Genomic DNA, 24,889 nt, shown 5'->3' with positions numbered 1-24,889 from the left:
TCACACCTCAGCTGTTAGGTGGGGAGGCTGAGCAGCATCTACAAAGCTCTGCTGCATCTCCAGTCTCTTCGGGGCTTCCTTCACCCTCACTGATGTTCTCTTCAGGCTCCAGGGAGGGTCCTCTCATCAGCCACAAGGACTCTCCAGCTCCCTCCTGCCATTTCTGGGTTTGGATGGATTTCCCGGTGCCACACATATATGTGGCTGCATGTGAGTCGATCACCTGTATAGATCACTCAGTATTTAAACTGCCTTTTGAGCCTGGACTGGGAGAGGGAAATAGCTATTGCACACTACGTATTGCAGAATTAAAATTAAGCACATTGAACACTCTTTGTCTCATGGCCAAATATTTGCTAATTTATCATCAGTGTTGTTGTTTTTATCCTACCCTTTTCGCAAGGCGGCTTTCACAAATTAAAATAACACAGATAAAATACTAAAAGCTAAAAACACATAAAATATAACAGTCAAGGAGTATTTGAAGTCCAGTAGAACTAAAGCAGTGTGTGTGTGTGTGTGTGTGTGTGTGTGTGTGTGTGTCTATATCTATATATATATATCTCAGCCAGTTCCAAAATGCCTTCATCAGCTGGTAGGACAACAAGGAGGGAGACACTGTAGCCTAGGAAATATGGATTTTCCCAGATGTCCGGGGAATTTCCAAAAGGCGGCGCTTTGTCCTGGATCTTAGGCAAGTCATTTGAAAAATAGTGTTTGTTGGCATTTCTGTAAAAAACAAAAACAAAACAAAACTCATTTTTTGTGTGTGGCTTCCTTAAAAGCTCACTTTCAGGGGGTCTTTCCTGGTTTCTACTTTTTGAAATATGGCAGCCCCAATTGTGCCTGGAAACAGACTGGTAGCCAGTGGAGTTGTTGTAACAAGGGAGTCGTGTGCACTCTATAACCAGCCCTTGGAAACGAACTGCCTGTAGCTTTTTGGGCCAGTTGAAGTTTTCGAACACTTTTCAAAGGCAGCTTTATGATTATCATCTTCAGATTTTGCATGCTGAAAGGTACATTTTGTAGCTTCTGTTATTGTGAGGATACCTGCAGTTATGAGCTACTGTCTTACAAACTGCAGTTTTTACTCAGACCAGTTGTGCAGATTAAGCCAATGGACAAATATCATGTGGAATGACTTTTTTATCTGCAAGGAAACTCATAGTTGTGGATTACAAACAACAACTTTTATTCTAATATATTTTTGCACTGATTACCGTATTTTTTGCCCTATAGGACGCACTTTTCCCCCTCAAAAAATGAAGGGGAAATTTGTGTGCGTCCTATGGGGCGAATGCAGGCTTTCGCTGAAGCCTGGAGAGCGAGAGGGGTCGGTGCGCACCGACCCCTCTCGCTCTCCAGGCTTCGCGGACCTCTCCGCAAGCAGCGGAGCGCTCCCGCTGCTTGCAGGGAGTTGCTTGCATGCCGAAGCCTGCGCACGCTGAGCTCAGCGCGTCCAGGCTTCGCGGACCTCTCCGCAAGTGGCGGGAGCCAGCCCTGGGCTCCCACGGCTTGCAGAGAGCTGCCTGTTTGGGGACTGGGGTTGGGGGAAGCTCGGGCCTCCCCCCCCCCAGCCCCGCGCCTGGGGGAAAAATAATTCCCCCCCCCTTTATTTCCCCCCCAAAAAACTAGGTGCACCTTATGGGACGGTGCGTCCTATAGGGCGAAAAATACGGTATGTTGCTAGGTTGATACTCTAAATTGCACATTCCACAAAAGGTGTGTCTGGGAACTGGGTAATTCTTGAATTTCAAAACAATATATACCTGCACGTCATACTGCTGCTTGTGCCCTTCAAACTTGCTCTGCAGGCTACTGAAAGCAAAGACACCTATTGCCTTGTTCATTCTTCTCTGAAACGTCAGCAGTTGCTTGCCTACTTACTTGAGACAGGGTTAAGTGTTCTCAGCAGATTCATTAGGCCAGCTTAGCATATAATCATTTCCAGGGATGCATAATGGTTTGCTCTTGTCAAGCATTTGCTACATAGGATTAGAGAGCATGAAGGTCCTGTGATAAATTTATTCTTGGACCACAAAAAATAAGATTTTTCTTTCTGCCCACAGAAGTAAGTACAGTCAAACCTCGGCTCCTGAACGCCTCTGTTTTGGAACGTTTCAGTTCCTGAATGCTGAAAACAGAGGAGGAAATGCTCCGTTTTTCAAATGTTTTTCAGAAACCAAACGTCCAACGCAGCTTCCGCTTGAGTGCAGGAAGCTCCTGCTACCAATCAGAAGTGGCGCCTTGGTTGTTGAACGTTTCGGAAGCCAAAATGCAGGGTAATACACTTGTTCCAAAAGTAAAGCTATCAATACCACCACCACCTCCTTCTTTTTGGCAATACAGTGGTACCTCGGGTTAAGTATTTAATTCGTTTCGGAGGTCTGTTCTTAACCTGAAGCACCACTTTGGCTAATGGGGCCTCCTGCTGCTGCTACGCCGCCGGAGAACGATTTCTGTCCTCATCCTGAAGCAAAGTTCTTAACCTGAAGCACTATTTCTGGGTTAGCGGAGTTTGTAACCTGAAGCGTATGCAACCTGAGGTACCACTGTACCTTCTTCTAACTGTGTAGGCAACCATTCTTCCTCTTCCCACCATTGCTTATTCAAGTCAGAGCTAATGAGAGATGGTGGAGGAAGAGTATAAGCCAAAACTGCAAAGTGTCATGAACTGGCAGGACTGAGGTGTCAGGCATCAGAGGATCCAACCCTCACGGTAGGTTGCCAGGAAGGGATAAGACAAGGAAATAATATTAATAATTTATTTATACCCCACCCATCTGGTTGGGTTTCCCCAGCCATTCTGGGTGGATCCCAACACAATTAATGATGATGATGATGATGATGATGATGATAATAATTAATAATAATAATAATAATAATAATAATAATGTGATAAAACATCAGGCATTAAAAACTTCCCTAAACAGGGCTGCCTTCAGATGTCTTCTAAAAGCCAGGTAGTTGTTTATTTCCTTGACATCTGATGGGAGGGCGTTCCACAGGGCGGGCACCACTACCGAGAAGGCCCTCTGCCTGGTTCCCTGAAACCTCACTTCTCGCAGGGAGGGAACCGCCAGAAGGCCCTCCAAGCTGGACCTCAGTGTCTGGGCTGAACAATGGGGGTGGAGACGCTCCTTCAGGTATACTGGGCTGAGGCTGTTTAGGGCTTTAAAGGTCAGCACCAACACTTTGAATTGTGCTCGGAAACGTGCTGGGAGCCAATGTAGGTATTTCAAGACCGGTGTTATATGGTCTCAGTGGCCACTCCCAGTCACCAGTCTAGCTGCCACATTCTGGATTAGTTGTAGTTTCTGGGTCACCTTCAAAGGTAGCCTCACATAGAGCACATTGCAGAAAGTTCTTACTATTCAATATTCACAGAGATTCACAATATTCATATTAGGTATGGATGTCCCCACAGATAAAAAAATCTATTTCCCTACACAACCACAGCAGCCTGAGTGGTTTATGCTCAGAAATGGAGACAGAAAATAACACTAACAAAAGAGGAGTGGCTGATGAAATTGATGGAATATATGGAATTAGCAAATCTAAATAACAGAATAAGAGATCAGTCTTTAAGGAAGAATTGAAAATGTTTGCAGAATATCTGAAGAATTATGTTAAACAAGTTAAAACGTTAGCAGAGTTGGAGTACATCTAGCAGTTTCAAGTGTTGAAGAAAATAAAACATATGGAGTAAATAGAACATGCAGTTGAAATGAAGAAATAAATGGAACCATGGGGGGGGGGGGAGGAAAGTCAATCATTATGAATGTATGGTTATATTGATTGAAATGTGAAAATTTGTAATGGAAAGGTATAGTTTTGTTTTATTTTTTAAGAAAGTGTGTGACCTGCTCATGATTCGTTGAACCTCTCAGCAGCTCTTCTTTGCAGTTATTCCACCCCTTTCTGATTAAACTTGGTTGAGACCAGGGCCCTGCAGGATCTGATTTCTTTCCGCAGGGCCTGTAAGACAGAGTTGTTCTACCTGGCCTTTGGCTTGGAGCCAATTTGATTCTCTCCCCCCTTTCTTTTTCCTTTCTCCTCCTGTGATGAGGCTGCATTTTAATATTTTAATGTTTCAATGTTTTAATGTTGTATTTTAATCTTTTATTTAAGTTGTATTCATTCAGCTTGTTTTTATTATTGCTTGTTAGCCGCCCTGAGCCCGGCCTTGGCTGGGGAGGGCGGGGTATAAATAAAAATTATTATTATTAGTAGTAGTAGTAGTAGTAGTAGTAGTATTGAGTAAGTTCTGCTTGCTCTGTAGAACCTGACCTGGACAGAGTGCAAGATTCAGTTTTGTTACCCCAAAGCTTAAAATGCAGCCCTTTAAGGAAGATCATCTGACATTTGGGTGTGCAGTGTCATCAATATACTGCATCTTTTTCATCTGCTCCAAGTGCAGCAATTGGTTTCTTGTGCCAGCGTTTGGGCTCAGCTGTGGGCTAAGTGAGGCAAAATCCAGACAATAGTGGAGTGCACATGAACTCAAGGTGGTGTGTTTGCCTCTTCTAGATGGAGTCATAGTTCTCCTAAAAGAGCTGACTCACAGTTTGGGTGTGTTCCTAGATTGCCTTTTGGCTGAGTCACCGGTAGCAGGAGATTTTGTCATTTGTTACTGGCCAGTTGCAACCTATCTTTTCAGAGACGGATGCCGTCTGTACCTAGTGACTTGCTCATTTTTAATTTCTCAGTAGCAACTTGAATTTGTCTCTTGTCTAGGGTTGGAGGAGAAATTTGATCTTCTTTGCATTTTAACAAGAAGCCACCCGAATTCACACTTCTCAAAGGTATCCTCTGAATTTTGCACTTCTCTGAATTTTGTGGTGCGGTTCTCCAGCCAAACAATATGAACAAATACTGCATATGTTCTGGGGACATGTGATTAAAAATTTATACACATTTTCACATGGTGAAAATAATATACCAAAATGTCTACTAGGGGAAACTGCTTGCAAAAATGTGTTAATATGTACCAAAATGTGTTGACTAGGAGGAATTTGCATTAGAAATCCCGATGAATATTTATGAGAACAAATTGAAGATTATTTCAGAAGTCCGTAGAACTGAATTTAAGACTTCAGTATTCTAACCTTATTGAACTCAACAGCATTTGCTTCTGAGTAGGCATGTACAGGGGACACGGGTGGCGCTGTGGGTTAAACCACAGAGCCTAGGATTTGCCGATCAGAAGGTCGACAGTTCAAATCCCCACAACGGGGTGAGCTCCTGTTGCTCGGTCCCTGCTCCTGCCAACCTAGCAGTTCGAAAGCACGAAGTGCTAGTAGATAAATAGGTACCGCTCCAGCGGGGAGGTAAACAGCATTTCCGTGCGCTGCTCTGGTTCGCCAGAAGTGGCTTAGTCCTGCTGGCCACATGACCTGGAAGCTGTACGCTGGCTCCCTCGGCCAATAAAGCGAGATGAGTGCCACAACCCCAGAGTCGGTCACGACTGGACCTAATGGTCAGGGGCCCCTTTACCTTTACCTAGGCATGTATAGGATTGCATTATTAATTTGCCTACATCTATCTCAATGCAAGGGAGCAATGAGATTAAAAAAAAAAATCAATGGAATGAAGACGATTAAGAGGGAGAGACCTGAAATGCAAAATTTCCACATTTCATTTTCTTCTGACTTAAATGTTTACAATAAGCACCTAGTAATAATTTTGGGATAACAATATTTTTAATGGCCACCCAACATTTATAAACCAGGGCAAAGGTAAAGGTGAAGGGACCCCTGACCATTAGGTCCAGTCGCGACCAACTCTGGGATTGTGGCGCTCATCTCGCTTTATTGGTCGAGGGAGCCGGCGTACAGCTTCCGGGTCATGTGGCCAGCATGACTAAGTCGCTTCTGGCGAACCTCAGCAGTGCATGGAAACGCCATTTACCTTCCCTCCAGGGCGGTACCTATTTATCTACTTGCACTTTGACATGCTTTCAAACTGCTAGGTTGGCAGGAGCAGGGACCGGGCAATTGATGTCTAAATCAGAAATAAACCTCACTGAGTTCGAAAGGACTTACCCCCAAGTAAATCTTATTGGGGGTCTTATTTTATAGATAATAAGGTACAGAATCACCTCATGATGAGAATTATGAATGAGGGACTTTAAGAAAGTGATGCCTCTCGGTGCAATGACGAGGAGGCAGCCAAAGGGGAAAAAGTCAGCCCTGGGCATGGGTGGAACAAATGTTTGTGAAATCTCCCTCTCTTTCTGCCATCTCTCCCCACTCGTAGAACAGGAAGCAGATTAAGACTCTGTACACATTGCAAGCTTAAAATACACAAAGGTTGTTCTTTTTCTCAATTCAGATCGAAGCCAGTTTGAGGACTAATGGGTCCAAGTACAGCATTCCCTAAAAAAACAGCAGTATAGATTTGGATTCTGGTTAACTTCATTTGCACACTATTTCTCAAGTGATGCAAAGTAAGCAGGAGTGTGTACACAGCCAAAAGGGACATTTCTGTTGGTGGCAACGTGCCACGGCAGATGAATTTTGGACAGCTGTCTTTAAAGAAACAGAAACAATCTGTCATATGACAGTTGTACATTCTCCTCTCTCAGCCATGTTTGGGATTACAGATGAGTTGAGTGAGCAATTGTTTTATAAAGAACTGCTTGTTTGCAAGTCGCTTTGGGCAAGATAAAGTGACTGAGAACTTTAGTAAATAATAAATAGTCAGAATTAATGTTTCTTCTGGTGGCAGCTCACCTAGAAAAAGCCCAACATTGGCACTCCGCTACAGGAGTCTTGGTATGCTAAAGTTTGGTCTGTTGCTGTGGCTGAAAAGTTAATTTGTCAAGTACCTCAGGTTAAGTACTTAATTCGTTCCGGAGGTCTGTTCTTAACCTGAAACTGTTCTTAACCTGAAGCACCACTTTAGCTAATGGGGCCTGCTGCTGCCGCCATGCCGCCGGAGCACAATTTTTGTTCTCATCCTGAAGCAAAGTTCTTAACCCGAGGTAATATTTCTGGGTTAGTAGAGTCTGTAACCTGAAGCGGATGTAACCCGAGGTACCACTGTAGAAGCAAATCACATCAAATCCTTCGACTTTCTATGTTGAATGGCATTTATTTTTTTTCATATACGTACTACAAAGACAAAACAAGGAGGCCCCCTTATGGAAACCTGTGGAGGGATCTACTGGATTATGGACAGGAGTTATTACTGTGCCTCTCATATGCCTATGCAAATACCCGGTTGTCCATTGTAATTCTCTAAACAAAGTGACTAATGAGCTGCTTTTGCGTTGTGGTTCATGGTTATTTGTTGTCACATGTTAGTTACAATTTGTGATTCTTTTTCTTAAGGGCTAGTGTTGTGCATGTGGATGGTACATTCTTTCACCTTTTTGACTCTGGGTGTGGCTTATCCCAGAGCCATTTGTACCGTACACCTTTTTGATTTATTTAACAATTTTAAATGCCACTTAATCAGAAAACCTAATTGCAGTTTACAGAAAAACAATCTCATCGTCACATAATAAAGCCTTAACATTACATGTCTGACTATAAATCACATGTATTGCTAATTATTACTTGTAGATTTTAACAACTCCCGTTGATAATAGGATGGCTGATTTATGCTTTGAAACTCCACCATGGGTTATAAATTTGTTTACATTGTTTCCTCCTTAATAAAAACATCATAAAAAGGACCAGGTAAGTGGATCAGAGGGAAGCCTCCAGCCATGCAGTCTGCTCACTGGCCCCTCCCCCAGGCTGCCACGGATTGGCCAGAATTCACGGATTGGCAGGAACCCAGCCAATGGCTGGGTCAAAATGGCGGGGCTCCAGGATGGGGGAGCGCCAGGCTGAGTCACAACTGCTGCCCACCCTTGTACCAGGTAAGCGGCCATTTCTTCTTCAATAAAAACACCATAAAAAGGATATTGTGGCAAGTTGCTGTCATTTTCAGAACAGTTCAGAAACAACCCTGCTTCCATGTTGGAATTGATGTATATTTCTTCTTGGTAGAGAACTGGAAAACTTTATTTTGGCTTGAGGTTCTGCAGGTTTTAGATCTTTTCTATGCAACTTTTGAGAGTTTCAAAGTACAGTACCTGACTCCTTTTGTCATGGATACACATTTCAGACTCAGTGGTAGACACTGCTTTGAAAGCAGCTACAAGTTTGAATAAACACTGACCTTATGACTTTTTAAAAGGCAGGTTAAGACATGATCCTCAAGAAAAGATTCTGGTGGTGTTCTTTGACATGCCCTTTTAAATGTGTTTGTGGGAGGCGGGGGTTATTGGTTTGTTTTGCTTTTGATCTTTTTGTGGATTTTGTGTTTTTATTTGGCATTCTTATGCTGTGAACTGCCCTGAGATCTTTGGATGAAGGTAAATGGATCGATCGATGGATGGATGGGTGAATGGGCCCCACCTCCTAGACATGCTTTAGGAACCAGAGCTTCCAGTAATTCTGAAGCAGAGCTACTCCCTATGGCCTGGGCAGGCCGGGTTGTCCTCTTATATACCTGCTGGGATTGACAAGGCATCTGACCCTCACCTTAATCTCATAGCTCTCCTGTAGCTGCCTCTGATTGGTTATCATTTAACTCTCACGGGAAATAATTAGCATCACACGTCATGTGCATGGAAGTTGCCAAACCAATTAACCAACTACTGTAGAAGGATTACTGTTAATAGAATCAGTTTTCCTATACTGTAACTTGAGACTGCTGAATATGGGCAGGCCTATGGCAGCCCACAAGGCAAACACTTATGAAAACCTTCCAAATTTAATTCCTTTGTATTCTGTAGAGAAATCAGCTTTGACATTTAGATACATTTCCAATTTCTTTTAGGTGTGGGGCGGTGAGACTAAAGGGTGCATCTCAATGTGTGTTGTGGGGCTGGTGGCCTGCTAAGTACCGTTGGTCTGAACATGGTGCTTCAAAACCAATTTGGCTCTTTTTGTGTCTTATCCATACTTGCTTCTTTTTGCCCATGAACCTAAATGAAGAAGTTATGATTTCTGCACATGTTGTAATGGACACCATCTCCCATCCTTCAGCTGGCATGATGCTGAATCCACGTTGGAATGCATTCCCCTCAAAAAAATTTTGCAACGCAGTCAAGTTGTTCTGTCCCTTGATTATGCACTCTTGCAAGTTCCATAACAAAGAAAGTAAAGGTGTTGAGAACATGGAGCTTGTGCCATGAGGAATCTAGTGATACATCACTGTCTTATTCTTCTTTGGCGATCACTCATAGCTGAGTAAGATTGTCTTACATGAACACGGTCTTAACATTGAGTCAGTAAGTAATTGTGGAGGCCAATTCTGGATCCACACGTCCTTCCACATTGGGGACATATGTTTCTGGGCAGGAGTTCATCATGGTGAGGGTTTGCCAAACATGCCTTCCTCTTAGCACATTTCTGCCTTTTGTCCTGAGTTTGAGCGTCTTCAAATTCCATGACACCCTTTGGTAAAGGCTGTTCTCCAACTGGAGCACTCACAGGCCAGTGTTTCCCAGTTGTCGGTGTTTATACCACATTTTTAAAGATTTGCCTTGAGAGAGTCTTCAAACTTCTTTTGTTGACCACCAGCATTACGCTTTCCATTTTTAAGTTTGGAATAGAGCATATCCGTCAATGTCTCCCTTTTTTAAAGGGAAATTCCCTTATTCCGAACAGGATTCCTCACAAGAAAAGGGAAAAGTTGACAGCTATGGAATAGAGTAGTTGCTTTTGAAGATGATAATCGGGCATCCGAACAACACAACCAGTCCAACAAAGTTGATGTTGAAGAATCATTGCTTCGACACTGGTGATCTTTGCTTCTTCCAGTACACTGGCATTAGTTTGCCTGTCTTCCCAAGTGTTGTGTAAAAAAATTCGGAAACACTGTTGATGGCATCTTTTGAGGAGTTGGAGATGGCGTTTATAAGTAGTCCATGTTTCACAAACATACTGTAAGGTTGGTAATACAACAGCTTTGTAAGCAAGCATTTTGGTTTACCTGCGAACGTCTACCCTGCTGTCCAAGGCACAAAACCCCTGCAGGAATGACTGGGTCTCAACCACACCCTAGTGCCTTTCCCTTTTTGGATCTTTTCCATCCCAAACGTTGTGCAATGGTTTTGGCACAGTGTTGTTCCTTTGTTGCTAGGGAGGGGCAGGCAGGCAGGCAGGCAGGCAGGCATCCCTTTCCCACGCCCTAGAATGATCTTGCTTCAGAAGGCCTCAGGATAGGACCGTGAGGCAAAGCTAGCAGGGAAGTTGATGAGCCAGCATCCTTTGTCCTCTCTTTCCACTCAGTAAACAGGAAGGCCTCCATCTCAGGGTGCACAAATATAAAGGATACTGCTGCCAATCACTGCAGATGGTGGCAGCAGTCACAAAATTAAAAGACGCCTGCTCCTTGGGAGAAAGGCGATGGCAAACCTAGACAGTATCTTAAAAAGCAGAGACATCACCTTGCCAACAAAGGTCCGTATAGTTAAAGCCATGGTTTTCCCAGTAGTGATGGAAGTGAGAGCTGGACCATAAAGAAGGCTGATCGCCGAAGAATTGATGCTTTAGAATTATGGTGCTGGAGGAGACTCATGAGATTCCCATGGACTGCAAGAAGATCAAACCTATCCATTCTGAAGGAAATCAGCCCTGAGTGCTCACTGGAGGGACAGATCGTGAAGCTGAGGCTCCAGTACTTTGGCCACCTCATGAGAAGAGAAGACTCCCTGGAAAAGACCCTGATGTTGGGAAAGATGGAGGGCACAAGGAGAAGGGGACGACAGAGGACGAGATGGTTGGACAGTGTTCTCGAAGCTACAAGCATGTGTTTGACCAAACTGCGGGAGACAGTGGAAGACAGAAGTGCCTGGCGTGCTCTGGTCCATGGGGTCATGAAGAGTCGGACACGACTAAATGACTAAACAACAACAACAACAACTGCTGCCAAGGGTGTATTGAGGTAGTCAGTTGGGGGTGGGCAAAGAGGGGTAGGACCAAAGAGTGTTGTGGAGGGTGGGAGAGAATTGAGCTGCCAGTTGGAGGAGACTGCCCAAATTGCTGACCTGCCCATGCAGATGTCATGCTACTGGTACTCTTCCTGACTGGTTCAAATCTTTTCTGGTGTTGGAGGTTGAACTCTGAATTTTGTTAAAGGACCACTGCTATAGCTCAAGGAACTCAAGATCCTGTGGGGTCCGCTTGTTGGTTAGAGTAAAGCAAGAAACTGCAACCAGGTGTATAAAAAGCAATGCAGCTCGTAAGCCTGATCTTTAGTTTGTTGCAACAAGGTTTCTACGACTAAAATAACATCAGAAGAAGAAGCCGCAAAGAAAGGATGCAACTTCTTTAAAAGCTGTCCCCCACTCCCCGATCCCACCTCTAAAAGTGTAATACAAACATCACAACATGTCACAGAAAGAGGTGGTGTTTTATGGAAATGTGAGTCCTTGACAGGTCACCTGATGTGTGTGTATCTATATCTATATATCAGGTTACTACATTTCAATAATTTTAAAGTCATTTTAACATTTCAAAACCTGACTTCCTTCCCCCTCTTTCTGCGGTTCCTTAAATTTATTTTTAATATTTTCAGCATATCCAAATTAACTCAATTTGTTCATTTATTAATCTAAATATACACTGTTACGAAACTGGAGGTTACAGTGGTAACTCGAGTTACATACGCTTCAGGTTACAGACTCAGAAATACCCAGAAATAGTGCTAACCCAGAAATAGTGCTTCAGGTTAAGAACTTTGCTTCAGGATGAGAACAGAAATCGTGCTTCCGTAGTGCAGCAGCAGCAGGAGGCCCCATTAGCTAAAGTGGTGCTTCAGGTTAAGAACAGTTTCAGGTTAAGAACGGACCTCTGGAACGAATTAAGTACTTAACCCGAGGTACCACTATATTATAATATAGTGCCTGGTTCAGAAAGGGCCATAGTACAATAGGCCAATGTTTGGTACTACAGACAATGATAGATAAGTATACAAAGACACATAAGAGCAAACTTTTTGTGGCTTTTGTAGATCTTACATCCGCTTTTGACTCAATCTGTAGGGACAAATTATGGCAAAAACTAAATGACACAGATATTGATAGACGACTTCTCAAAATACTTAGAGAGTTACATTCAGACACCACAGTTAAAATCAGAACTGGGATGTCAGGCAACTATACTGACCCACTGCCACTGGGGAAAGGGGTTAAACAGGGCTGTTTGTTAGCGCCGTTCCTCTTTAATTTCTATATAAACGACATTGTTCAACATATGGCAAAGTATAAGTCATCAGCCCCTGCCCTGGAAGGCAAACACCTGAATATACTGCTATATGGTGATGACATGGCGGTCATGGCACTCACTCGAAGGGGTCTACTCAGCATGCTGGAGGGGCTCGCAGCTTATTGTTCCCAAAACTCTCTAAAGATAAACTATGATAAAACAAAAATTGTGGTATTTACTAGAGCTCGCCACACATTTAGATGGTCTCTAGATGAACACAAAATTGAACAATGTCTCCTCTTTGAATACCTCGGTATCACTTTCCAAGCTACATCTAGCTGGTCTGCCCACTTCAAGACTGTAGCCCTTCTAACACGTAGAACAACTGGTGCTCTGCTCAGCTTTTTTTACTCGAGGGGTGGGCAACTGGTGACCCCGGCACTAAAAACCTTTGTTGGAAAAGTGATTCCACAGATGTTATACGGAGTAGAACTCTGGGGATGGAATCAGAAGCTGTTAGAACGGCTTGAAACCTTCCAAAATTTTTATCTCAGAAGAATTCTAGGCCTCCCTCAGAGTACTCCAGCAGCTCTCCTAAGAGTGGAAGTAGGACTACCTTCTGTGTCTGCTAGGGCCCATTTAAGATTCTTGCGTTTTTTCATCAACCTTATAGATGCCCCGAACACCCTATTGGCTAAACAAGCCTTTGTATCATTACAACATAATACCACTTGGCATAAAAGTCTATTAGACATTTTATCCAGATACAACTTACCAGAGTTTAATACTCTCAAATTGTGGAGCCCTGATAAAGTTCGGGAATGGATCTTTGAAAAAGACGCCTCTTTGGACTCCACCAAGATAAAAAACTCTGGGTTTTCCTACTGGTTCCCACGAGTAAAAGCAGTCAAAATCTGTGCCAACTACTTGGTGGAGATCACTGATCCCACCCTTCGGAGAGCTTTCACCATGGCACGGTTTCAAACATTGCCAACTGCTTATCTGACCGGTAGATACACAAAAACCCCAGTTGAACATTGTTTATGTCCTTGCCTTATGAAAATTAAAGAGGATCTTACACATTATTTTCTCTATTGCCCCATTTACTCGGGCTTTAGAGACGCATTGCTGAAAATTATACCCATCTCTATAACCAGTCCTGAAGATAGAGTAAAATTTTTGTTAGTTGATGCAAACCCACGTATTATCCATGTGGTAGCAGTCTTTGTGATGAAGGCCATGAAAGCCAGGGAAAGATTTATGAACGACAATGTAAAGACCCCTTCATCGTCTGTTTAACTCGCTGTTCGTTTTCCCTCCTTTTCTACTTTGTGGGAAGAAGGTTTTGTTGGCATAGTATGTAATGGATTTTAATATTTTTAACTACTGATTTTAGTGTTGATTTTTGTGCACAGGCATGGTCCTCACAATAAACGGATTTGATTGATTGATTGAAATAATCCTGCCAATGTTCTTATCTGTTTACAATTTGTTTGCAAATATTCAATAAACCATTTCCATTCTTTTATAAAAAGTTTGTTATCTTGATTTCTTATTTTTCTGGTAAATTTCGCCATTGATAGGTCACCTGTCAATCAAGATATCTGAAACTTGACAGGCCAGCTGTCAATCAAGATATCTGAATGGCGAGTCTCCACTCATCTTTCACCTTTCAGGCGTACATTAACATTTGCTTTCACATTCAATCACAGTCATTGCCATACGCTATTCACCTTATCTGTGTCAAACATTTCTTTATTTGTGCATTGATAGCTGCCCTTTTCTCCTAACACCAGTTCTGATAGCCTGTTTGGCAATTTGCCAAGACCGGATTCTGCCCACGTTATCCTGCACCTTGGAGATCGTGGCAGTTCATGGTTTGGTTTAGGTAGTGATCTTCGGCTTGACTTTTATTTACAATTAAACCCATGTTCATACAGTTTCTGGAGTTCCTTCATGTTTTTCCTGAGCTTTCATTCATAAAACTGGCCAAGATTAATAACTTCCGCTAGTACTAAACTTATTTCACACACATGGTTTGACAGGCAGGTCTGGGCACTGGCGGAGGAAGAGGGGGCGCCACAATCCTGGTGGGGCGCCACAATCCTGGTGGGGCGCCACAATCCTGGCTCCCCCCTGCACTGGGCACCCCGCCCCCGCAGGTGATGCGCCACACCCCCAGGATGTGCGCCACACCCCCGGGACACACGCCATGCCCCCTGGGATGCGTGCCAGCCATGCCCCTGCCTGCTCTCCACCCCTGGTGCCAGAGCATGAAGCTCTGCCACTGGGTCTCTGTAGTTCTCCATTGCTAATAATAATAATAATAATAATAATAATAATAATAATAATAATAATAATTTTATTTATACCTCGCCCTCCCCAGCCAGAGTGCGGCTCAGGGCGGCTAACACCAGTAAAATTACAATAAAAACATAATAGGGTAAAAGGGAAACGGAAGAAAAAACCCAATTTAAAATACAGCTAAAATACAATTTAAAATGCAGCCTCATTTTAATAGTAACCCATAGATCAAAACCATAAGGGGAGGGAAACATTACGGTCAGACTGAGTGCAAACCAAAGGCCAGGCAGAACAGCTCTGTCTTGCAGGCCCTGCAGAAAGATGTCACAGGTCTCTTGTGACAGAGCATTCCGCCAAATTGGGGCCAGTACCTGCAGTTACACACACAGCCCCCTTAGGGGGTGCTGTTGCGCTAGAGGATTTAAAGTTTAAATGGCCACTAGACTTAACTCTGCTTGGATCGCTGGTGTATGCATGTGCGAGTTCCCCAGGGAGTACATAGAAGAGGACTTAGACCTTGGGTCATGGAGGTGGGACACGGGTGAGCAGTCCGGGGAAGAGATGAGCTAGGAGGTGCTAGAAGCACCATGTCCACATGGCATGTGAATGTTGTCACCAGCACAGTCCCGGACTTGTGGGGCCAGGGAGCTCTGGGAGTGTTTCGAGGGACATTGTGGGTGCCATGTGTATGCCATTTTTTGTGCTTTCTACTGGTGTGGTCATGGGACGCAGGTGGCGCTGTGGGTTAAAGCCTCAGCGCCTAGGGCTTGCCGATCGAAAGGTCGGCGGTTCGAATCCCTGCGGCGGGGTGCGCTCCCGCTGCTCGGTCCCAGCGCCTGCCAACCTAGCAGTTCGAAAGCACCTCCGGGTGCAAGTAGATAAATAGGGACCGCTTACCAGCGGGAAGGCAAACGGCGTTTCCGTGTGCGGCTCTGGCTCGCCAGATGCAGCTTCGTCACGCTGGCCACGTGACCCGGAAGTGTCTCCGGACAGCGCTGGCCCCTGGCCTCTTAAGTGAGATGGGCGCACAACCCCAGAGTCTGTCAAGACTGGCCCGTACGGGCAGGGGTACCTTTACCTTTTACTGGTGTGGTCTCCGTCTCAACTTCCAGGCTAAGCATGCTTTGGCTATGGCAGGAAGTCCACCAAAATAGTGGTGATGTATGTCCTCCTCTCCCAGCATAAACGGTGCATCAGATTGTTCATTAAATGCAGTTTTTGTAGGGTGGTGGATTTCAGTTCCTGAGCTGCAGTTCCTAGGGCCCTCCTCCAAAAAAAACAAAAATAAAAAAACAAAACAAACAAAACAAACAAACAAACAAAAAAAAATCATAGACACCATGCTACAACCATTGCAAGGACGCTCCTTGCCCAGAGATGGAAAGACAACAAGATACCTACTAGGGTGGACTGGCAGATGAAATTGGTCTATGCAGAGATGGCAAGATTAACCGGGAAAGTCAGAAATCAGGAGGATGGGATAAATATACAATGTACTTGAAAGACCACTGTAAACACTTGAAGAAGAGTTTGGATTTGATATCCCGCTTTATCACTACCCGAAGGAGTCTCAAAGCGGCTAACATTCTCCTTTCCCTTCCTCCCCCACAACAAACACTCTGTGAGGTGAGTGGGGCTGAGAGACTTCAGAGAAGTGTGACTGGCCCAAGGTCACCCAGCAGCTGCTTGTGGAGGAACGAGATTATGAGTCCACCACTCTTAACCACAACACCACACTGGCTCTCACCACACTTGAAATCTTTGGCAGGCTTTAAATAACCAGTGGCATAGCGTGGGGGGTGCAGGGGGGGCCGGCCGCACCGGGCGCAACATCTGGGGGTTAGGGAAATCCACGGGTTAGGGGGCGCAAATCCACGGGTTAGGGGGCGCAAATCCATGGGTTAGGGGGCGCAAATTACTTGCCTTGCCCCGGGTGCTGATAACTCACGCTACGCCACTGTAAATAACTCTTGTAATCACAGTTACAGATAGGTAGCCGTGTTGGTCTGCCATAGTCAAAACAAAATAAAAATGGTATCTGAAGAAGTGTGCATGCACACGAAAGCTCATACCCAGAACTAACTTAGTTGGTCTTTAAGGTGCTACTGGAAGGAATTTTTTTATCTTGTAATCACACATAGACTTTGGATACAATGGAGGATGATAAACTAGACAGATTTATTATATGCAGTTTAAAAAGTTAGTTAAAGAGTCCACAGAGGGGAGGAGGGGAGTCTTGAGATTCAAAAGAATATTGAGTAAAGTTTGATATTTGTGATAATACTATGTGTGTGAAGGAATTTGTAAAAATCAAATGACAATTTAAAAAAAAAAAATCATAGACACCACAATAAAACCTACTATTTTTCTGGTGGTAATAATTCTTATACTTAAATAAGGAGGAAGAACCACCAAATAAGAGGAAGGGAAAAAGTTAAAGGGAATTTAAAGCAAAGTTCAGTCAGGTCTAGGGGAGAAGGTTCTCCCCCTAGTGGATAGTCAAGGGAACAGCAACAAACCGGTGTATTTTAAGAGAACATGACAGGGGTCAAAGCACTGTGCCCCATACCAGAAGCAGGGCCAAAAGTGCAGACACTGAACTCTGGTTTTGTTAGATACCAAGAGAAACAAAGCTGAATATTGCCTCATTTTCCCGTCTCAAATCATCCTTCCAATTTCCCAGCACAGCAGAGAAGAGATAAGTCACCGAGGGCATCATTAGGAAATTGGCACTTTTCAAATAAGTGATTTCTGAGGGACACCTGAACTTATAATTGCATTTATCAGTTTTAATTCCCTTCTGTTGTTCTCTTAGACAAACAAGACACTTGGGGGTGGTTATTTTCTTCTGCTAAAATATGAACTTCAGGGACAGTTAGAGAGCTTGTTGCTATTTGATTCTTTTAAAAATAAACCAGTTTCATAGCAGAAATAAGAAATAAGAGGAGTGGTCCTTTTGTGGATCAGTAACTGGTTAAGTAAGAGGAAGCAGAGGGTAGGAATAAGTGGACAGTAAGCCCACGTTTAGATTGATTAAGCATAATTTTGAGGTACCAGAGGAGGTTTCCTGCCTGTTGGTCATCACTAATTACCCAGAATTTGCCATTATCTTGCACTAGCAATGTGAAGGATCCACTGATAGAGGATCCCCATGGTTTTGAAAGCCAGAGTGTATTGACTAAAAGCTTTGTGGCAGGAAAGGATCCCTGGACAGAGAACCTCGAATATTTCTATTAAATCCAACCCACATTTCAGTTCATGGAAATGGAGCAATGCTTTGAAAATAGCTTCTTTAGCTTGATATCTCTAGAATCAGATGACTATGTCCCTAGGGCGGTCTGATGTGTGAGGTCCTCATACTCAACCAACTACAAATCCACCTGACAGATACCTCATCCACCCACGTTTTAGCTGCTTCTCCACAAGAATATAAATGGGGGACAGAAGCCTTACTGAAATCAAGACACACTATATCCATAGCATTCTCCTGATCCACCATGCTTGTAACTCTGTCAAAAAATTAAATGGGATTCGTCTGGCATGGCTTGTTTTCCAGAAACCCATGCTGGGTCTTAGTAATCACAGAATCTTTTCTATGTGCTCACAGACAAATGGTTTTATTATCTGTTCTAAGACCTTTCCTGGTATCGATGTCAAGCTCACAGGTCAGTAGCTACCTGGGTCTTCTCCACCACCACTTTTGAAGATCAGGACAACATTTGCCTGCCTCCTCTGCACGGGGACCTCATCTGTTCTTCAATAATTCTCAAAGATTATAGATTATAGATATATAAAAGGTAAAGGTACCCCTGCCCGTACGGGCCAGTCTTGACAGACTCTGGGGTTGTGCGCCCATCTCACTTAAGAGGCCAGGGGCCAGCGCTGTCCGGAGACACTTCCGGGTCACGTGGCCAGCGTGACATCGCTGCTCTGGCGAGCCAGAGCCGCACACGGAAACGCCGTTTACCTTCCCGCTGGTAAGCGGTCCCTATTTATCTACTTGCACCCGGGGGTGCTTTCGAACTGCTAGGTTGGCAGGCGCTGGGACCGAGCAGCGGGAGCGCACCCCGCCGCCGGGATTCGAACCGCCAACCTTTTGATCGGTTAGCCCTAGGCACTGAGGCTTTTACCCATAGCGCCACCTGCGTCCCTCTATATAGATATATAGAGGCTCTGAAATAAAATCTTTTTTTTAATTATTATTAAAAAAAAATTGCCCTTCTCCTCCTGTGGTTTCCATTTTATTTATTAGATTTATATACCGTTGTTCATCATAAGATCTTAGGGCATTGTTGCCTCCCAGCTAATAGTAATCGATAGCCCCCCCCTCTTCCTTGGATGTACCTAATCCCCTTGTACTGTAAAGTCATTTAGGTTGGGGACCATCACTACCTTCTATACAGTTTAACTATGAGCTGCCCTGAAGAAATATACTGTACCACCTTTTACAAGTTCTAGAGTTATGAGAGAGGGAATAAAGCTTTTCTCTAAGCGCTTTCTCCATGCAATGCATACTTTTGCAAACTTCTCTCCCTTCACCTATTTCACAAGAGGCGTCGATCCTTGCAGAGCATCCTTTCGGGGCTGCTTCAGAACAACGTTTTTGTCTTGTCTCAGGTATGCCATCCTATTGTCTATTCTATGAATAGAATTGAAATAAAATATTTTAGTACCTTCGGGAGGAGCTCATTAGGCCCTGCAATTTTGAATTAGGTTTTCCAACTTTTCTCTGTCACTCAATAGCATTTCTCCATCATCTCCATACTGAGGACATACTACTTGCTTGTTCTTCCTCATGCTTTGAACATAGCCAAAGAAACCTTTATGATTTTTATATTTAACCTCTTGCAATCAGGAGTTCATCCAGAGCTTGGGCTACCTGATCTTCTCCCTGCAACTGTTTGCTGTTCATGATTTCTCCTTCCTTCCATTTCTTACGTATGCTCTTCTTACACCTGGGCTCATCTGTAAGCACCCTGTGCAACCAAATCCGTTTCTTTAGATGATTTTGATTCTTTACTAGATTTTCAGTTTTACCATACTTCATGGAAATCATTCTGAAATCTCTCATTAATGAACCAGCCCCAAATCTTCACAATGCTTCTGAGGATATTAGAAAGTGCTAGCATTGTACTTATGGATTGAATTTTCCTCACCTTTTAGACTTTGGGTTTTTTATTTATTAAACAATATTCACATTACCTGTGCATTTTAAGAAATCCTATTGGTAGCATGATGGTTGACTTACTTTAAGTTTTTCTGGTGGGATTTAGAAACTTGTTTACATTATTCCATGCTCAGAAAAAACCATTGTAAAAAGTATAGTGTGGCAAACTGCTGTCATTTGGAATACCAAACCTTCTTCCTTGTAAGAATTATTTGGTATATATATATTTCCTGGTTGATAACTGAAGAGGTTTATTGTGTTTTGAGGTTCTGCAGGTTTTTCTTTGAACTGCAGAATGGTTTAGTCATTCAAATGACACTTTAAAGGGAGATAAGAACAGTTTCAAAGCACCTGACTCTTTTTATCTTGGGCACAAGCTTCATTCTCAAAGGTAGGGTTACTGCTTTGCATGCAGAAGGCTCCAGATCCAATATTTTTCTAAAAGTGTATGAGATAGCTTAGCAGGACTAGTGAAGACATCAACCTGAGACCCTGGAGAGCTGCTACAATTTGGAATAGACACTGACTGCATGAAAAGTCAGGTTAGGATAGGCATGATCCTCAGGAAAAGATTCTAGTGGTGTTGAGAGTTATGTTTTGTGATGCTGTTAATTTTGCAATTGACAGGAATATGGTGAAGTCTCAAACTCTTCAGCTCACTTGCCTCTGTGCTCCTTCATCAGTTTATGGGCTGTAGCCAGACATTAATTCACAGTGGAATTACATCAATTAAAAGAATACAGAATTTTAATTTACGGTGATAAACTATGCCAAGATGTTTTCTGATTGATAAAATTTTATTTCTCAAGGAAATGCAGTTTTGTAGACTGGATCTAATACCTCATAAACTTGGACGCAGACATTTTATGAGTGCATTTCCCCCAAGTATTCCCCCCCCCCTAAAACATCAGGTATAACCACTGTTGGAATCTGTAACACCTTTATAGTTTATTTTCAGATGCTGCATCAATGGGAAGAGAAAATCAAACAATAGTGACAGAATTTATCCTTGCTGGATTTTCTAATTTCCCAGACCTGAAGATTCCATTGTTTCTGGTGTTCTCTCTCATGTACCTGGTAACTTTGATGGGAAATATAATCATCATCACTACAATACGGCTTAACCGCAGCCTCCACATCCCAATGTACTTCTTCCTCTCCATCCTCTCCTTCTCAGAAATCTGCTACACACTCGTCATTATCCCCAATATGCTTGCAAATCTTCTAAGAGAAAAGAAGACCATTTCCTTCATTGGCTGTGCTACTCAGATGTGCATTTTCCTGGGCTTTGGGTGCACAGATTGTATGCTTCTAGCAGTGATGGGGTATGACCGATATGTATCCATATGTAAACCTTTACGTTATCAGATTTTGATGAATCAAAGACTCTGCACCAAGCTGGTGGCTTGCTCAGTATCACTTGCATTTATTTTTTCCACCTCAGAGACTATAATCATATTTACCTTGCCTTTCTGTGGACCAAATAAAGTTAAGCACTTCTTGTGTGATTTAGCACCATTGCTTGAATTAGCCTGTGGTCGTAACTACATAGGAGAAATTGTCATTTTCATTATTTCTTTTTTGGTTGTAATTGGTTCATTCTTGTTCATCCTTCTCTCATACATTTTAATTGCAAACACTGTCTTGAAAATTCCCACAACGGCTGGGAAGCGTAAAGCCTTTTCCACTTGTGCCTCCCATCTTATTGTGGTCGTAGTGCACTTTGGGTGTGCTGGCATTATCTATTTAAGGCCCAAATCTAGTTACACACTAGATGAGACGACTTTTATTTCTGTCTCTTACACAATGGTGACTCCTTTGTTGAACCCCTTGGTGTACAGCCTGAGAAACAAAGATGTTCAAATAGCGCTTAAGAAATCACTTGGCAAAAGCTCCTGCACCCAAAGAATGTGAAAATTAAGCATTATCCACTTTGAAGAGGAATTATGAAACCCAACAAATATCTGTTGTTTAATGGACAAAGAATGCCTCAAGTAGTATTGAAGCTTTTCCTCATCTTTTGAAAAATTCATCTGTATATGGAATATTCACTTGGAAAAATGTGGTATTGCTTTAGCATTTACAAACAACTTTGATTTTCTCTTTAGTGCATCACTGGAAAATAAATTGGGTTGTCAGAATTTTCCCATACATGAACCTCTAATCATTCTGCCCTGCAACAATGGAAACTTTTCTAAAGATTACTGTTGTTTTCTCCCAAATCCTAGCCCTCATTTTCACTACCAAACATTCAGGCAGAACTATTTCAATGCTGAGACTGAAGTGTGAAATTTGTTCTTGTTGGGGTCAGTTTGGTGTCCATTTCTGCTTATCTTTGGTACATAATTATTTCTGCCCTTCCTTGTCCCCAGTAATGGCTATTTTTAAAGAGGGGATCATATATGTTGCGTTTTCAAAGGTTGGAATTCATGTAACTGCTGGCTATTTGCAGTTTAGTAGCGCTGCAGAGAGCTTGCTGAGGAGACCATGCATTAAAAAGGGACTCAAAAAATAACTTAAACAAGGTTTTAATAACAAAAACAAAAACTCATTTTTACACTAAAGATAACAACAACAAACATAGCCCAACCACCAACACATCCCCCAGGGTAATGGTAGAGCTAGGTGCTGCTCCTTATATACTATACCCAATTGCTGACACAGCTTGATTAACACAACTCAGCAGCTATGTTTCACAGCTGTAAGACTGGGCCTCGTTATTTGCCCTGGCCCTGGCCCTTAAAGACATACACAACTTGTGAAGCAATAATGAACCTTCACATTTTAAAGTGACCATTCAACAGTAACCAGAAATGAATTAGATTGAGCTGATGAGATCAATAGTGGGTCCAACAGCGAAGAAAGCAGTTTCTGCCGGAGGAGTTTCTTTATAGCTGGAAGTGTGAGGGCCTGGGCCTTGCCCCCTAGGCCACCTGGTAAAGGCTGGCCTTGCACTCCTCACCACAGCCGACGGTGACCCTTGGGTCTTTTTCAACTCTAAGATTCTATGGTTCCAACATCAACAATGAGAAAAAAGAAGCATTCATGCAATGCTGCTCAAAACGTAGATGCCCAAGACAGTTGTTTACCATATAATATCAACTGTGAGTGACAAAACTTCTCCATATGTTTATTTGGGCTACGGGACGGTTGATGCTTGTTAGGCTCAGCATTGGCGAAAGATAGAAAGAGCTACTAAATGGAATAGAAACAGCTTGTCTTTGTCTCCCTGCCACTAAGCCCTCTCTGACATGTTAGATGTTCAGAGAGCGCAGTGTCCCATAACCTTCCTTAACCAATGATCATGGGATGGGGATCTGGATTTCTAGTGACTAGCAATGGAGATTTTAGCTGCTGCTTAGAACATAAATACAAGAGGATAGCGGTCAATGGTTGGGTTGTATTGCTTTCTAGAGAACGTAATGCCAAATCTGGATCCATTGCCAAGAGTTGACCCACAATAATAGGAATTAGATTGAACACCTGCATCCAGTAGTCATTTAGAATGCAGATACTGCCATGAAATTATTTAGTATCCTCTGCAAAGGAAAAGGGGCTTAGCTTGGATTGTGGAGCATCAGTAATATATAATCTGTGAAAATATTCAGTTTATGTTCATCTCCTTGAACCCTGATGCCTTCAGTGCCTTGTGAGATGTTAGGTGTTGTGCTAGCATTGTTCTTGTAGATGGAACTTTCCCTGCCTATATGACGATGGGTGTGGCTTACCCCAGAGCCATTTGTCCTGTACACTATTTTTATTTATTAAACAATATTCGCACACCACTTAATCAGAAAGACCAATCTGCACCTTACAGAGAAACAATCTGTAATATTCATCATGATAAAATAAAAAAATGGAAAACAAGTAGATGTAACAAAATGTATCGATATAGAGATGAAGTCCACAGTTTTAGGAAAAAAATACACCCAATAAAATTACATGTATTGTTAATTATTACTTGTAGATTCTAACAACTCCCATTGATAATAAGAAGGTTGATTTATTTTACGTTTTGAAACACCGTAGAGATAATATCTGGTGGGATTTATAAACTTGTTTACATCATTCCATGCTCAATAAAAACATCATAAAAAGGATATTGTGGCAAATTGCTGTCATTTGGAAGAGCTCAACATCCATCGTGCTTCCTTGTAAGTCTATTGTGGTTTGAGGTTCTGCAGCTTTGATTTGAATTCATTCATTCAGCCCTTCAGATGCTCTTGTCTTTGTCACTTTGAAGGGATATAAGAACAATTTCAAAGCCCCTGACTCTTTTTTTATCTTGGGCACAAGATTCATACTCAATGGCAGAGTTACTGTTTTCCATACAGAAGGCTCCAGATCCAATATTTTTCCAAAAGGGTATGAGGTAGCTTAGCAGGACTAGAGAAGACATCAACCTGAAACCCTGCAGAGGTGCTACAATTTGGAATAGACACCAAATGTATGACTCTTTAAAAGGCAGGTTAAGATAGGCATGCTCCTCAATAAAATATTCTAGTGTTATGCCTTGTGATGCTGTTAATTTTGCAATTGACAGGAATATTGTGAAGCCTCAAACTCTTCAGCTCACTGCCTCTGTGCTCCTTCCTCAGTTTGTGGGCTGTAGCCAGATATTCATTCACAGTGGAATTACATCAATTAAAAGAATACAGAATTTTAATCTATGGTGATGAACTATGCCAAGCTGTTGTCTGATTGCTAAAATTTTAGTTTGATGGAAAATGCAGTTTTGTAAATTGGCTCTAACACCTCGCTAACTTGGGAGCAGACATTCCCAGGATTCCTCAAAAGGGAGATATCAGACATTCAACTCTGCAGTGTAGACTTGTTGGTCTAGTGAATATGGCTATGGGGTGACACAACTATTTTGCTGGTTGCACAAAGCGTGTTCTCCCTAAAATGAGAGCACGGGTTGCGGTGTGGGCTGCCAATCATTGCCTGGTGCGATGATTGGCTGACCGTGTTGCTGGGTTGCATGTAGCAAATTGGTGGGTAGGACCATAGTCTTTAAATATTGGGGCACTCTGCCTTTTGCTTTCTCTTTAGCAGAGTGCATCGGATTACCCGCCCGCCCGCCCTGTGTTCTGGTTGACCTTGCTTTGCCTGTCATGGGGTCGTCTGCCTTGGGGCAGGGGCCTAGTAACAATTTTGCCATTTGGCTGATTGGCTGGTGCCACTTGGTTTTTGCCTACTACTTAGCAAT

At 42.9% G+C, this 24,889-nt stretch overlaps 1 protein-coding gene and 1 long non-coding RNA gene across 3 annotated transcripts in view; one reads left to right on the top strand and one right to left on the bottom strand.

The window, feature by feature from the left end:
• Nucleotides 1-654: 654 nt before the first annotated feature.
• Nucleotides 655-24,889, bottom strand: part of LOC307206583 — a 74,736-nt gene continuing 50,501 nt past the window's right edge. For both annotated transcript variants that reach the window (XR_013834379.1, XR_013834380.1), the window contains exon 3: nucleotides 655-729. This is a non-coding gene — a long non-coding RNA (uncharacterized lncRNA). The remainder of the gene's footprint in view (nucleotides 730-24,889) is intronic.
• On the top strand, nucleotides 20,634-21,685 carry LOC307206076 (olfactory receptor 10T2-like). The gene has a single exon (XM_079958864.1). The coding sequence runs from the start codon at nucleotides 20,650-20,652 to the stop codon at nucleotides 21,592-21,594; it is 945 nt and encodes a 314-aa protein (XP_079814990.1). The 5' UTR covers nucleotides 20,634-20,649; the 3' UTR covers nucleotides 21,595-21,685.

The sequence above is a fragment of the Podarcis cretensis genome (genome assembly GCF_951804945.1).
Source record: "Podarcis cretensis genome assembly, chromosome: 17".
NCBI classification, from domain to species: domain Eukaryota; kingdom Metazoa; phylum Chordata; class Lepidosauria; order Squamata; family Lacertidae; genus Podarcis; species Podarcis cretensis.
Note: the sequence above shows the minus strand (reverse complement) of the source record. Positions and strands in the feature narration are given on the sequence as shown.

Bases quoted from the DNA above. Each gene is read 5' to 3' on its own strand.
- LOC307206076 (XM_079958864.1), top strand. From the start codon at position 20,650: ATGGGAAGAGAAAATCAAACAATAGTGACAGAATTTATCCTTGCTGGA.